The sequence below is a fragment of the Nannobrachium achirus genome (genome assembly GCF_963921795.1).
Source record: "Nannobrachium achirus genome assembly, chromosome: 24".
Classification (NCBI taxonomy): domain Eukaryota; kingdom Metazoa; phylum Chordata; class Actinopteri; order Myctophiformes; family Myctophidae; genus Nannobrachium; species Nannobrachium achirus.
The window spans coordinates 23,704,844-23,718,231 of NC_137831.1; the positions used below are offsets into that span (position 1 = coordinate 23,704,844).

At 42.0% G+C, this 13,388-nt stretch overlaps 1 protein-coding gene across 1 annotated transcript; it reads right to left on the reverse strand.

The window, feature by feature from the left end:
- Positions 1 to 384: 384 nt before the first annotated feature.
- On the reverse strand, positions 385 to 9,143 carry LOC308280018 (H-2 class I histocompatibility antigen, Q10 alpha chain-like). The gene is made up of 8 exons (XM_080720274.1): positions 9,059 to 9,143; positions 8,114 to 8,371; positions 7,186 to 7,464; positions 6,328 to 6,648; positions 1,634 to 1,735; positions 1,170 to 1,187; positions 983 to 1,054; positions 385 to 470 (listed from the first exon to the last, which is right to left on the reverse strand). Exons 1-7 carry the CDS (start codon positions 9,105 to 9,107, stop codon positions 1,008 to 1,010), a joined length of 1,074 nt encoding a protein of 357 aa, XP_080576400.1. The 5' UTR covers positions 9,108 to 9,143; the 3' UTR covers positions 385 to 470; positions 983 to 1,007.
- Positions 9,144 to 13,388: the final 4,245 nt, after the last annotated feature.

A 13,388-nucleotide genomic window follows, 5' to 3' on the forward strand; every position in this document is an offset into this window, starting at 1 on the left:
TTATGTATTCAATAAATGATCAACTGGTATCACAGTGTTTCTCATGGAGACAGAATTCTAAATGCCTCATCTTAAACACATTATGTGAAACGGATCACTTCTTTATCAAACTGTATTAGAGATGTCACCCTGAATTTACAACCATAGAAGTTCAATAGCAAAATAATGTAGCGCAACATTTGTAAAAATGCATCTATCCAATGGTATTTAATATAATCATGTCAAAATTCACTCCCTCTCTCTCCCTCTCTCCCTCTCTCTCTCTCTCTCTCTCTCTCTCTCTCTCTCTCTCTCTCTCTCTCTCTCTCTCTCTCACACACACACACACACACGCACACACACACACACACACACACGTACGTTACTTTGAAAGTAGAACAACAGGCCACAGAGATGCATTGGACAGACTTTTCACTGCAGGTGGGGCTGGATGACGAGTTGTTGTTCACTGTCTCTCCAAAGCTCTACTCCTGACACCAACACACACACACACACACACACACACACACACACACACACACACACACACACACACACACACACACACACACACACACACACACACACACACACACACACACACACACACACACGGGAACTAATCAATGGCGATCTGATCAGACTGAAATCTTGTAATACATGGAGTCAGGATCAAAAGGTAGTAGAGCACCTCCAACCTCTTAGAGGCAGGTGCTGAACTGAGATCAAAAAGTAGAAAGTATTAGACACAAATAGCTCGCTTTGTCAACATTCTATTGCAAAGTTACAGAGAGTGACCGTTCAAGCCTGCATGCTCTTTCTGTCACTCTCTGTAACTCTGCAATAAAGGTCAGACTACAAGTTATTGTAAGTTATTTTGAGGTTTACAAAGAAATAACACAACACTAGCCTGGTTCCAGCCCATAGACCCGCCCACTCTCTGAGCGGACAGAATCTGAAATCAGGCTAACACAACACACGGCACTGTGACATTGATTCTTACAGGTTGTGGGAGGCTGAACAGAGCTTCAGGTCTTCATGGCCATGTCACTGGCACCACCAGAGTCTTCTTCAGCTACAAATTTACAAAATTACATTGAACTGAGACAACAGCAAATAACATACATACTGTACATGTATGAACAATAGGAGAAACTCATGTTCATTATGAAGATTCTGTGTTCACTTACTGTTCGTCGGAGTAAATCCTGACAAGAGAGGAAAAGATTAAGGCTATTAGGATTGAGTTAGAGGTAACACTGTAAAATAATACCAGTGAAATATCAGGTTGTTGTTATTGTTATTATTATTATTCAAGTAGCTGTTTCCGACACACTGGGTCGGGACCCATTTGTGGGTGGCGGGCACATTTTTAATGTGTCACCAGTAAATATCCCTTTATTATTTCAAAAGATTTATTTTTTTAATATAAATAAAATAAGCAAAAAAAATCTTGAATAATAATATATATTTTTTAAGAAAGTAGTGAAAATAGCCAATTTACAAGCTGACAACGCAGCACGAAGCGATGTGTTGTGTGCTTGCAGATCGTTTGGGTCCTGGACAAACATCTATAATTTCTCTTTTGCGTCTCGAGCTAAAACATTTGGGAACCACTGCTATAGAATATTGATGTGTCGTCATACAAACTCACCAGGTTTGGACCTTTTCCTCAGCAGTACAGCAACACCAACACCAACAGCGATGAGAGCAATCAGACCCACAGCCACAAAGATGAGGACACTGAAAGATCCTCCTGAATCAAGACATTAAAACTACATTTCACATCTAAACATCACCTCTGAAACATTTCTCATGTGTACATAATGTCGATAATTATTATGTTCACCATGAAGCGTCACAAAATGACATGAAATCACAACTCACTGTAACTGGATTAAGACCCCCAAACCCCCACAAGGAGAACAACAGGTAAAACAAATAGAAATTGAACAAAATGCATGAAGAACAAGTACATGTGTCACATGCAAGTGTGGTGAGAACCCCATAAATGCAGGACAGCAGGCAGGTAGCGAATCAAAACCCATGATTGAGAGTTTTAATACAGGTGAACAGAGAAGACATCAGTGGTGTCAAGTAACTAAGTATGTACTCAAGTACTGTACTTAAATACAAATTGACTTTTACTTTACTGGAGTATTTGCAATTTTCTATACTTTTACTTCTACTCCACTAAATCTCAGAGACAAATATAGTACTTTAACTTCACTACAATTATTTGAGAACCAGCCCTATTCAAACTTGGCTATTTTCTAAAGATCTTTTAGACATGATAACTTGTGAGTACTGTTACTTTTGATGCCAATACTTCTGTACTTTTACTCTAGGTTATTTTGACTGCAGCTTTTACTTTTACTTGAGTAAAACATTTTAGTACTTTTTCCACCACTGGAAGACATCACAAACTAACAAGGACTGACTGAGTGGGGAACAACACTAATAATTATACACATGACAGGTGATTACAAATGAGATACTGTACAGCTGGGGAAGACAACAACATAGAACTATGGAAACTAGAACATAATAAATAACATATTAAAGGACAACTTTAGGACAACAAGGGGTCATACAGTATTTTAGATTTTAATTAACACATCGGGTGCTCCTGGATTTGCCCATGTATCCCCTCTAAGCGCCCAGGTCCACCACCATTGTGGCGAATCCGGCCCTGCTGCGTCAATGCATGCGTAATGACGTCACTTGGTCACATGAGCGCAGACAGGATGTTATTGTGTAACTTACTGTAAGGGCTAGTGTTGATCATGGCTGTTCATTGCCGATCAAAATTTGGACATTATGCCGCATGCGGCCACAGTTTTAGCCATAAAACAAACATCAGAGATAAAGGGCGTTAAAGATGGGGAAATGCATTGGAGTATACGGACAAAAACGGCCGCACGATGCTCTCAGCGTCGACTCGAAGCGACTAGCGGCTAATGGACTACATCCAGGCGCAGCCACAACCTAAAGGTGAGGTTTAAAGTTAATACTGTAAGTACAGTAAACACGTCAACGCGTCGTGGGCCTCCAGCGACATCAAAGAGATTGTCGCGTAGACACCTCGTGGGCACCCGGTGAGTTAAAGAATATAAATGATGAGTGTTAAAATTATTTCATTTACTTCTTTCTATTGTTTTAGAGATTCTTATTTCAGTGGTTGGGGGCATGCATACAAGTGGCTAAAAATGAAATTTTACACAGAATAAGCCCATTCCCAAGATACAACGCAACCTTTCATAGCAATAAAAAAAACTGCTGGCTTATTGGGTCTAAAAAGACATATTTAGCCACTTGTACGCCCCCATGCCGCCATACGCATGCCCCCATGAGTATACATGCCCCACATTTTAGCACGATAACACTCACCTTTTCTTTTCTCTAATTACAATCTAAAATTGTTGTAATGTGATAGGGATGAAAGGAAGGTGTTGTTATTTTTCATTTTTTGTATTATTTCTTTAACTACAATGATGTTTTCTTTTTGTTTCCTTTATTTAAACACATTGTATTTTCGTTATGGTATTTATGTTGTAATAATATTCCTTTCCCCCTTAATCATGTTCTCTTTTTCTGAATGGACTGCGGGACTTTAAGTGAATGGAGGTTCGGCAGGGGCGGAGCGTCCGGGTAAGCTGGGTAAGCGGCCACATATAGGCCCGCGAACCGCGGGGGCCCGGCCGTCAGCCTCCGACTGACTGTCAGTCTCAGTCCAAATGACCGTCAATCTGCCTGACCGTCCCCCTCCCTCGCAATTGGGTCCCCTTTCTGTATCGCGCTGCCTCTGTTACACCTATTTCCTGTTTATATTAACCTGGGTAAAATGTCGCACATTGGGAAGTAAAGGGGGACACACACTTTATTGTGAAGGACAACAGGAAGAGCAGACAGATGTCATGGCTTGATTGGCTTCTATTCACAGACAGACAATATGTTGTTTACGTTTAGTGAGAAGTGTAGTGATGGCTGCAGAGTGGAACCGCGCACTTTCAAAACCTTTTGTAATTTGTATCAATTAAAATATACCACAGACACTTTCAAACGACTTGTCACCTATCCTGTTTGTGATTTTCATGGACAGGATCTCGAGGCGAAGTGGTGGTGGAGAAGGTATAAGGCTTGGTGAGCTAAAGGTTGAGTCACTGCTTTTTGCGGATGACTTGGTCCTGATGGCACCATCGGTCCAAGACCTTCAGCTCTCACTGGATCGGTTCGCAGCCGAGTGTACAGCGGCCGGAATGAGGATCAGCATCTCTAAGTCTGAGGCCATGGTTCTCAGCAGGGAACCGATGGATTGTGCAGTCCAAGTAGGGAATGAGACATTACCTCAGGTGAAGGAGTTTAAGAATCTCGGGGTCTTGTTCACAAGTGAGAGAAAGGGGAAGACGGAGAAGGAGATCAGCCGGAGAATCGGAGCAGCAGGAGCAGTTTTGCAGTCGCTGAATCGCACTGTTGTGAAGAAAAAAGAGTTGAGCCGGAAGGCAAAGCTCTCTGTCTTTCGAGCAATCTTCGTTCCCACTCTCACCTATGGTCATGAAGTGTGGGTCATGACCGAAAGTATAAGGTCTCGGGTACAAGCGGCCGAAATGAGTTTTCTCAGAAGGGTGGCTGGTATCTCCCTTAGAGATAGGGTGAGAAGTTCAATCACCCGAGAGAGACTTGGAGTAGAACCGCTGCTCCTTCACTTGGAAAGGAGCCAGCTTAGGTGGTTCGGGCATCTAGTACGGATGCCCCCCGAGCGCCTTCTTAGGAAGGTCCTCGATGCACGTCCCACCCGTTGGCGTGAGATGGGTAAGGGGGCCCGAGCATTGTGGCTCGCATACCGGCCCGGTTCTGACTTGTTCCGCCACTGAGGTTCGGGATAGGGTAACTAGCAGCCTATGCAATGGGGGGTTGACGTCACGGATGGCCAATTGGGTGGCAGCTGGGCGAGACGCAGGACTATGAATGAGATGGTGCGTCTCAGTCAGGGGGAAGCAGGGGAAGAGAGCAGACGTGCTGTGAGAGAGCCAAAAGACACCGGGGGTTCTGAGGAACCACGTACGCCATATAGAGACTCATGGGACTGAGTAAAGTAGCTATGCTACGCTAACCTTATTAGTTACAGCGACGGAGAGATGGCTACCTGACCCACTGTGAGAGGGACGGTGAGAGACGGAGAGACGGCTACCTGACCCGCTGTGAGAGGGACGGTGAGAGACGGAGAGACGGCTACCTGACCCGCTGTGAGAGGGACGGTCCTGTGTGTGTCGCACGCATACATCACTCACCGTGTAAGTACCTGTCTATCGCGACACATGAAGTTAGAGCACCGTACTTTAGGATGACCATTCTGCACCTATGAACCGATGAGCTGGCGGCCTCCTCTTGTGTGTTTCAGAATCTGACTTAGGATGTATGCTGTTGAATACTGCTGAGCTGTGTGGCTACTTTGGGCTCCCTGGTGCCCACCCCCTGGCTATATTATTCGTTGAATAACGATACTAGTAGAGTGCGACCCACGATCTGCACCGGCACTTTACTAGTCGAACAAAGATAACATTTTAATAACATTTTAACTATTAATAAATGATTTGAATTATTTTATTAGTTTAGTGGCGCCTTTAGGTTTTCTTTTGGTTTTATTGTTCCATGGCATTTTAGAGCCCCCCTGTATAGGATCAAATAAAATCTTTTGTACTTTTGTACCCCCCTGAACAAACTGTGTGGTGTCAGTCTCTCCAGGGTGTTCGTACCCATTTATTGCTCTCCCAGCCTGGTATTATTACGAACCTGTGTCTTAGCCTAGTGGTGTGTAAACCTTTAATGGTTTGTTGGTTAAAGTCCAACTGGCGTTGTCCGGCAACAAAGGTCCCCCTTTTTCATTTGGGTTTATATACCGGTAAGAACAATCATACAACAGTAATATATATATATTCCTTTAATGATAAATGGTTAATAGTATTGCATTATTGTAATACAGTTATTTCTGAACGTAACAGTAAGACTGGCCCATCTTACAGTAAAAAAAGTTGTCCTTTAATAAAAAATCAAACCTCGGTTCGAAGTGGAGTGGTGAATCTGAGCAGCTATACCATGTGTGTGCGTGCGTGCGTGTTGAGTGTTGAGTGTGCCTGGCCTGCTAAACAGCACCCCTCCTTTAACATGTGTGTTATGTGTGGCCACTAGAGGTATTGCCAGGCTACAGACATAGCCAGCCAGCCAGCCAGCCACATAGCCAGCCACCCACCCACAGACATACCTGTCTATTGGGAGTGCTTTCACCACTCCAAAAACATAGACGAGACAGGCAACGTCTAACTGTGACAACATGTGTTTCATGTCTACCTTGATCAGCTGGTTTCTTCCGGTTGGTCAGGATCAGGGTTGGGTCCAGTCTGGTGTGGATGTCCTCTTTGACCCCATAGATCTGAACCACACAGTTGTAATGCTTCCAGTCTTCATGTTTGACTGAAGACACGTTGAGGTCAGCACTGATCTGGAAGGTTCCATCAGCGTTGGGGAGGAGCTCTCCATGGTCCACTTCGTCACTGAGCTCCTCTCCGTCTTTAGCCCAGAACATGATCACTCTGTCTGGGTAGAAGCCTGTAGCGTGACACCTCACTGGAGAGGACGGAGTCTTCTGGAGGAGAGACACAGAGGGGAGCTCTGAGAGAGAGAGAGAGAGAGAGAGAGAGAGAGAGAGAGAGAGAGAGAGAGAGAGAGAGAGAGAGACACAGAGAGAGAGAGAGAGAGAGAGAGAGAGAGAGAGAGAGAGACAGACAGAGAGAGACACACACACACACACACACACACACACACACACACACACACACAGTGTTTTTAATGAATACTGGTCCAGCTGAAAATACTGAAAAATATGATTTCATACACACATCCATATATCCTGATAAAAATATTATTCTTAAGTAGTAAATATTCTTAAAGACTAAAACTAAGGACATTTTCTCTATAATTTGGTATATTTTAGTTAGTTTCGTAAAGACACAATACAGTTGCAGTTGGTTAATTATTTTTGCGAATCCTTGTTTTTTAATTTGTGTCAATTAGTTTAGTGGTAGTTAACTACTGTATAATAACCTTGATAACTCCATCATGTTGTTATACCAGTTCTCTGCTGTTCTCATAGTAAAGTTACAACATCTTATATTTATCTAAGTACAAGTCCATCACATCATGTTGTACCTGTTCTCTGTACAGTCTTGTTCCCATAGGTCACATACTTCTTCAGGTATTCAATGCAGTGACTGGTCACGTAGTACTTGTACTGTGCCATCGCACCTGTGTTTTGTTCCCATTTCAGTTTAGTGATGAAGGCCTGTGGTTTTGCAGCGACCCATGACTCTGTCTTCAGGTCATATGAGAGGAAGTCTTCTCCATTATAACCATACTGTAGAAAACCTTCAGTGTCTCCAGTCTCATCATCCCACTCACAACCATACATGCACTGTACGACGTGGACACCTGAGAGACAGACAGACAGACAGACAGAGACAGTGAATTAAATCACATCCTGCTACAGTTCACGCACACACACTCACATGCACGGCTTGCACGCACACATGAGTGCACACACACACGCGCACACGCGCACACACGCACGCACGCACGCACGCACGCACGCACGCACGCACGCACACACACACACACACACACAATCTCAAAGTCTACTCTACTGTATACTAACATAAACTAGTCTATACAGTAGTACATCATAGTATTAACATTAGTCTACACAGTAAATACCAAATAAATATGTACTTGGCTGCGGACCCCCATAGGAAAATATCTTGTACAAGATTTGTGTTGTTATAAAATCACTACGTGTTGTGAGCTTGTAGATCGGCTATTTTCAAATAGCCAATGTATATAGGGTTAAAGTTGTTAAACTGATTTTGATGCTGCTCGAGGACCCCTAGGTTGTCCCCAGACCCCACTTTTAGAACCACTGCTATAGACAGATCAATATATTAACATACACGACTAGTCTATAGAAATACAATATATTAACTAGTCTATAGATAATACAGTATATTAACATACACTAGTCATAAAGCAGTGTGTAGAGAGGGAGAACAACAATGAATACAGTAAAGCTTCAGGTTAGTGTTACCGTCTGATTGGTTGAACCGCTTCATGGCCTGCTCAAGGTTGTGTTTCATGGTTTGTACATTTCCTCTATTCATATTTGTCTGTCTCTCCTCATACTGTGGTCCCAGCTTCTCCATCCAGCTCTGTTTGCTCACAAAGGTGTTGATGTTGCTGTCAAAGTGTCCCATCAGCTCATCATCCAGGAGGAACACCATCACATACTCTGGGAATTCACTCAGACCAGTGCTGGTTGTAACAATGTACTTCCAGGAATGAAATGCTGAAAAAGAGCAAAACAACTTTTTAATTGTTTTTAAATATAGTTTATTTTCTTGGCCTATGATGATTTGTTAGCACTTTTGTGTGATCATGATCACATCTTTAAAACCAGTGCAGTCTAGTCATAGCATGCTTTAATAACATAATGGTAGAATAAGTATCTAGTCATTAGTCCTATTATTATTATTATCATTATTATTATCATTACCCCTTTTTAGGTTATTATTAGGTTTTTCAGTATTTAAAGAAAGTTATGAAGACTAAAAAGGCACACCCAGGGAAACATTGTGAAAATAATTGCTTCAAATTCTAAAAATACCTATAACCTAAATAATAATAGGTTATATAGTGGGTTATAATTGTGTGATATCACAGAAACATGTATTGCAAATATGCAAACACTAATTAATTACGCCATTTATTTTGCATTATGACTCATATAGGCTATCCTGGCTCTTTTCGGCACCCTGTATAGGCTAAGGACAGTTACACTTACAGGGTATCGAAAGGGGCTATAAAGGGGAGAGGGGTAAAATAGCATATCTCAAAAATCGCACTAATAAACACAGATCACACAATTCAAATCTGCAGTCAAACTAAAATATCAAGAGGCCCATGTGACCTGTTGTTAGTTGTAGCCTAAGCCTAATAATAATCTGTCCTACAATAAATTGAGTTAAACTCTTACCGGCAGATGTAGTGTAAAAACAGAGGAACAACACAGCAAAAGTTTTCATCTTTGGAAACTTCGTCTACCTCCTTCTGAGATGAAAGCTCTGATCAAATGGCTGCTCAACAGTTTACTGTGTATAATATTAATGTGCGCAGGTCGCAACTCGGGCTACAACCAATAGAAATTTAGTAAATGCAGTTACTAGGTGAACTTGAGTCGTTGAGGTTGTTAAATGAAAGTGAAACTAGTTTAGATGTAGACTAAAGTGTCTTGATGACTTTAAAAAGGCATTCAAGTACATCATTATATTCAGTATTCACCTACAGTAAAAGACACATCACCAAACCATGTTAAGATATATGTGATGCATAATAATGGTTGTGTTGTGGTCAGTGATGTTCAATTGAGCTCCTAACAGCAGCTGCTACTGGCACTGAGGGGTGAGCAGGGTTATAGCGACCTCTGCTGGACAGATTGTGTATGGTCATAGAGACGGTTTCAGGGAAAACACCTGATGAGCAGCAATATTTGTGTGTGTGTGTGTGTGTGTGTGTGTGTGTGTGTGTGTGTGTGTGTGTGTGTGTGTGTGTGTGTGTGTGTGTGTGTGTGTGTGTGTGTGTGTGTGTGTGTGTGTGTGTGTGTGTGTGTGTGTGTGAGTGAGTGAGTGAGTGAGTGAGTGAGTGAGTGAGTGAGTGAGTGAGTGAGTGAGAGAGAGAGAGAGAGAGAGAGAGTGTGTGAGAGAGAGAAAGAGAGAGCGAGAGAGAGAGAGAGAGAGAGAGAGAGGGGGGGGGTTTCAGGGAAACACCTGATGAGCAGCAATATTTGTGTGTGTGTGAGAGAGAGAGAGAGAGAGAGAGAGAGAGAGAGAGAGAGAGAGAGAAGCCAGTACTTCTTTACTCTGTCCAGCAACACAAAAAAGTACAATCATTTTAACAACTTTAACCATATTTTGACTATAAAAAAATCGAATTCCATTTTCTGCAAATCTTTGAATGAAAGCGAATAGTTTAAACTCAAATCTTTGCATTAGGGGTCCCCTGGCACTTTTTTTGATGGGGGGGTCCATGGCCAAATACGTATAATTTTGAGGGTCCATTACAGTTTGAGAGACACGATTTAGGTCATCCTCTAGTCTAGGTCAACTCATCACTTCCCCAAATAAGTCAGAAGTTGAACTACAAAACACAGCCCAAATGGAAGTGAAGGATTGAAGAGAAGGGACTTTCCAGTGCAGCAGGATGGCATAATCTGATGAGTGTTGCTGCCAAATGGTGCATGGTTATGGTGCAGTTCAGTTCTAAGCTCATTGCAACATGTTGTGAGCGTGTACAGTAGATTGGCTCAGCTCAAGGTTCAAGTGGTTAGGCTAAGTGTTGAACTTGTTCCACAATATGTCAGGGATGAACATAGAACAAGATATGATTTTTTTAAGTTTTATTTTTTATCAGACAGCTCCCATCCAGGATGGTCATCAAATATCAATCCTAACAAATCTAAACCAAATGCATGTGACAACAGAACAGAAGATTCCTTGATATATTGATTGGGAAAATCCCAGTTGTCCGGTGTCCCAGTTGGGCGAACGGCGACGGCGAAGTGGACTAACAGGGGCAAATGTACGAACGGGCTCTACCACCGTACTGATGAGCAATACAATGGTTATATGTCACAGTTATTGTCCAAGACATAGCAAGCGGCGCGAAGGCCAGCGGACCTTGGTCCTGCTCTTCGCGCCGAGCGCCGCAGGCTCCGCGAGTTACGAAGCCGTGGTGAATTTGTGTATTTCACCCAGGATTGGATTGGTTGTTGGGTTTATATGACATTAAATATTGATGTGGTGTAGATTTACTTACCCCTGTGCTGGCTCATTTATCCTGGGAGTCCATATAGTTTTTCACAACACTTGGAGAAAGTAAAAGCAATACATACAGTTAACCATAAGAGCGACATCAAGCCACTGTAGACGCTGTGTGCTGTCAAGGGAGGTGAAATGTGATTCTCAATCTTTTTTTTATTTCAAGGACCCCAGGTTTAATTATATATTTAGGCCACATATTTGATAGGCTACATCTCTGGGATGCCAATTCTAACTCAAACGTATAGAACCAAATTAAGCTGGTCCACACACACACACACACACACACACACACACACACACACACACACACACACACACACACACACACACACACACACACACACACACACACACACACACACACACACACGCGCGCACACGCACACGCCCACGCCCGAGCGATGGGGGTCCAGGAGGTGGCAGGTCTAGCGCAGTGGTGCCAGGAAAACCGGTTCTTCTTGAATGTTGGAAAGACAGAGGTGAGAGGTCCCACTGTAGATGGTCTTCCGTTCAACGGGGCACCAAAGTGAGTGAGTGACAAATATACCCCTCTTGGCTCTTGAAATGTCAGCTGTGAAAGGGATCCATGTATTTGACATAATGCTGTAGGCCTACAATGGTTGCAGTACCTCCACTATCTATAAACTCACAGCATATCATCCCATCTCAGGGATGTTAGTTGGACTGGTAGTTGTCCAGAAGGAAAATAAACATCTCTGTATCTGTATCTGTATCACTTTTATTCAAAATGGAGATCCCTTATGTCAGCAACATGTCGTCATTAACTCTCATGGTACTATGATAATGGGTACTGAAGTATTCTGACAACAGGTATGCGTACACTACGTTTTGGATAACCAGAGGGGCTTGTGCTCAGGCCTCGTTCCCTATGACTTTGGCCTATAAATCACCTTTAATTTAATGTTAATGTAACTGCTCATATGAATGACACAGAGGCCTTTAATTCCTTTACCACTCCCCATCCAAAAAAAACAAACAAAACACAAGTGTATAACTTACCTTAACTCATTCCCTGCCAGGCCCGATAGTCCCGAGATTATTCCAATGTCTTTCCCCGCCAGGCCCGATAGTCCCGAGAATTTAAAAAAAAAAAAAAAAAAAAAAAATTTTTTTTTTCAAATTTTTTTTTTTTTTTTTTTAAATTTTGACCCCAAAAAATGGAGTAGGCATGATAGCAATCGCGAAATTTCATGTTTAACCCCCATAGCAACCCCATCTTTCAAGCATGGCAGCCATTTTGGCAGCCATCTTTGTTAAACATAGTGGCTGTTATCTCAGGAATGCCTGAACGGATTTCCATTCGGATTTTTTTGTTTGAAAGCTGTGAGCAAGGTGGACACACGTGGTGCATTATCTAGGCATGGGTGTGCATGATCCGTGCACACCCAATTACATGGAAGTCTATGGAGACGAATGGCAGGTGGGAGTACGGAGGTATGTTAAAATGGCGGTCAATGTGTTAAAGGGATATTACACTTTCAAAAAAACTTTTAGGTCTAATCAGGCTTGTATGAACACCCTGAACAGTTTTTAATTTGCTTCATTCAGTATTTAGATATTTGATGTAAATGTTACCAGCTCCAACACGCCCAGGCCCTCTCCACATACACACCCATTGTAACTTCAAACTCCATTTTAACCATGATAGATTCATTAAAAACACACATTATTTTTTCTGGTGACTCATAATACCCTCCTAATACGTGAGCAGACCGTGTTTTTTCAATAACCTTTTTCATTTATTTTCAATAAAATATTATTGTATTTAATGTTTTCCATTTTCCCAAAGAATTATTAAAAATAAAAGAAAAAGGTTATTGAAAAAACACGGTCTGCTCACGTATTAGGAGGGTATTATGAGTCACCAGAAAAAATAATGTGTGTTTTTAATGAATCTATCATGGTTAAAATGGAGTTTGAAGTTACAATGGGTGTGTATGTGGAGAGGGCCTGGGCGTGTTGGAGCTGGTAACATTTACATCAAATATCTAAATACTGAATGAAGCAAATTAAAAACTGTTCAGGGTGTTCATACAAGCCTGATTAGACCTAAAAGCTTTTTTGAAAGTGTAATATCCCTTTAACTGATTTGTATTGCTTTAATGTTTTTTTTTTCTCTCCTTAGGAACAGGTAAGCCATGACAATAGAATATAAATGATAAGCGCAAAGAAACCTGGGACCCTTCTGTACAGCCATTGTAGCACATTAATACAACAAGTCCCATCTGTACATACAAGTCACAGCAGTAGTAATATAGGCATAGTTTTGTTCTAAAAATAGCCCTTCTAAAAATAGCCCATAGGCATAGTTTTGTTCTAAAAATAGCACTTCTATTAATATAGGATTATTAATAGTATTTCTATAAATAACATTTGACATCTGTTAGGGTGTGTGTGGGGGTTAGAGGGGGAGGGGGGTTGTGATTGACAGGTGACAGCTGGGGTTAGAGAGGGAGGGGGTGGTGT

Excerpts from the sequence above, each read along its gene's own strand:
- LOC308280018 (XM_080720274.1), bottom strand. The coding sequence starts at position 9,107 with ATGAAAACTTTTGCTGTGTTGTTCCTCTGTTTTTACACTACATCTGCC. Across the intron at positions 6,649-7,185 it reads CAAGACTGTACAGAGAACAG|AGCTCCCCTCTGTGTCTCTC; the intron begins GTACAACATGAT and ends TCTCTCTCTCAG. Across the intron at positions 1,736-6,327 it reads GAAGAAACCAGCTGATCAAG|GAGGATCTTTCAGTGTCCTC; the intron begins GTAGACATGAAA and ends GTCTTGATTCAG.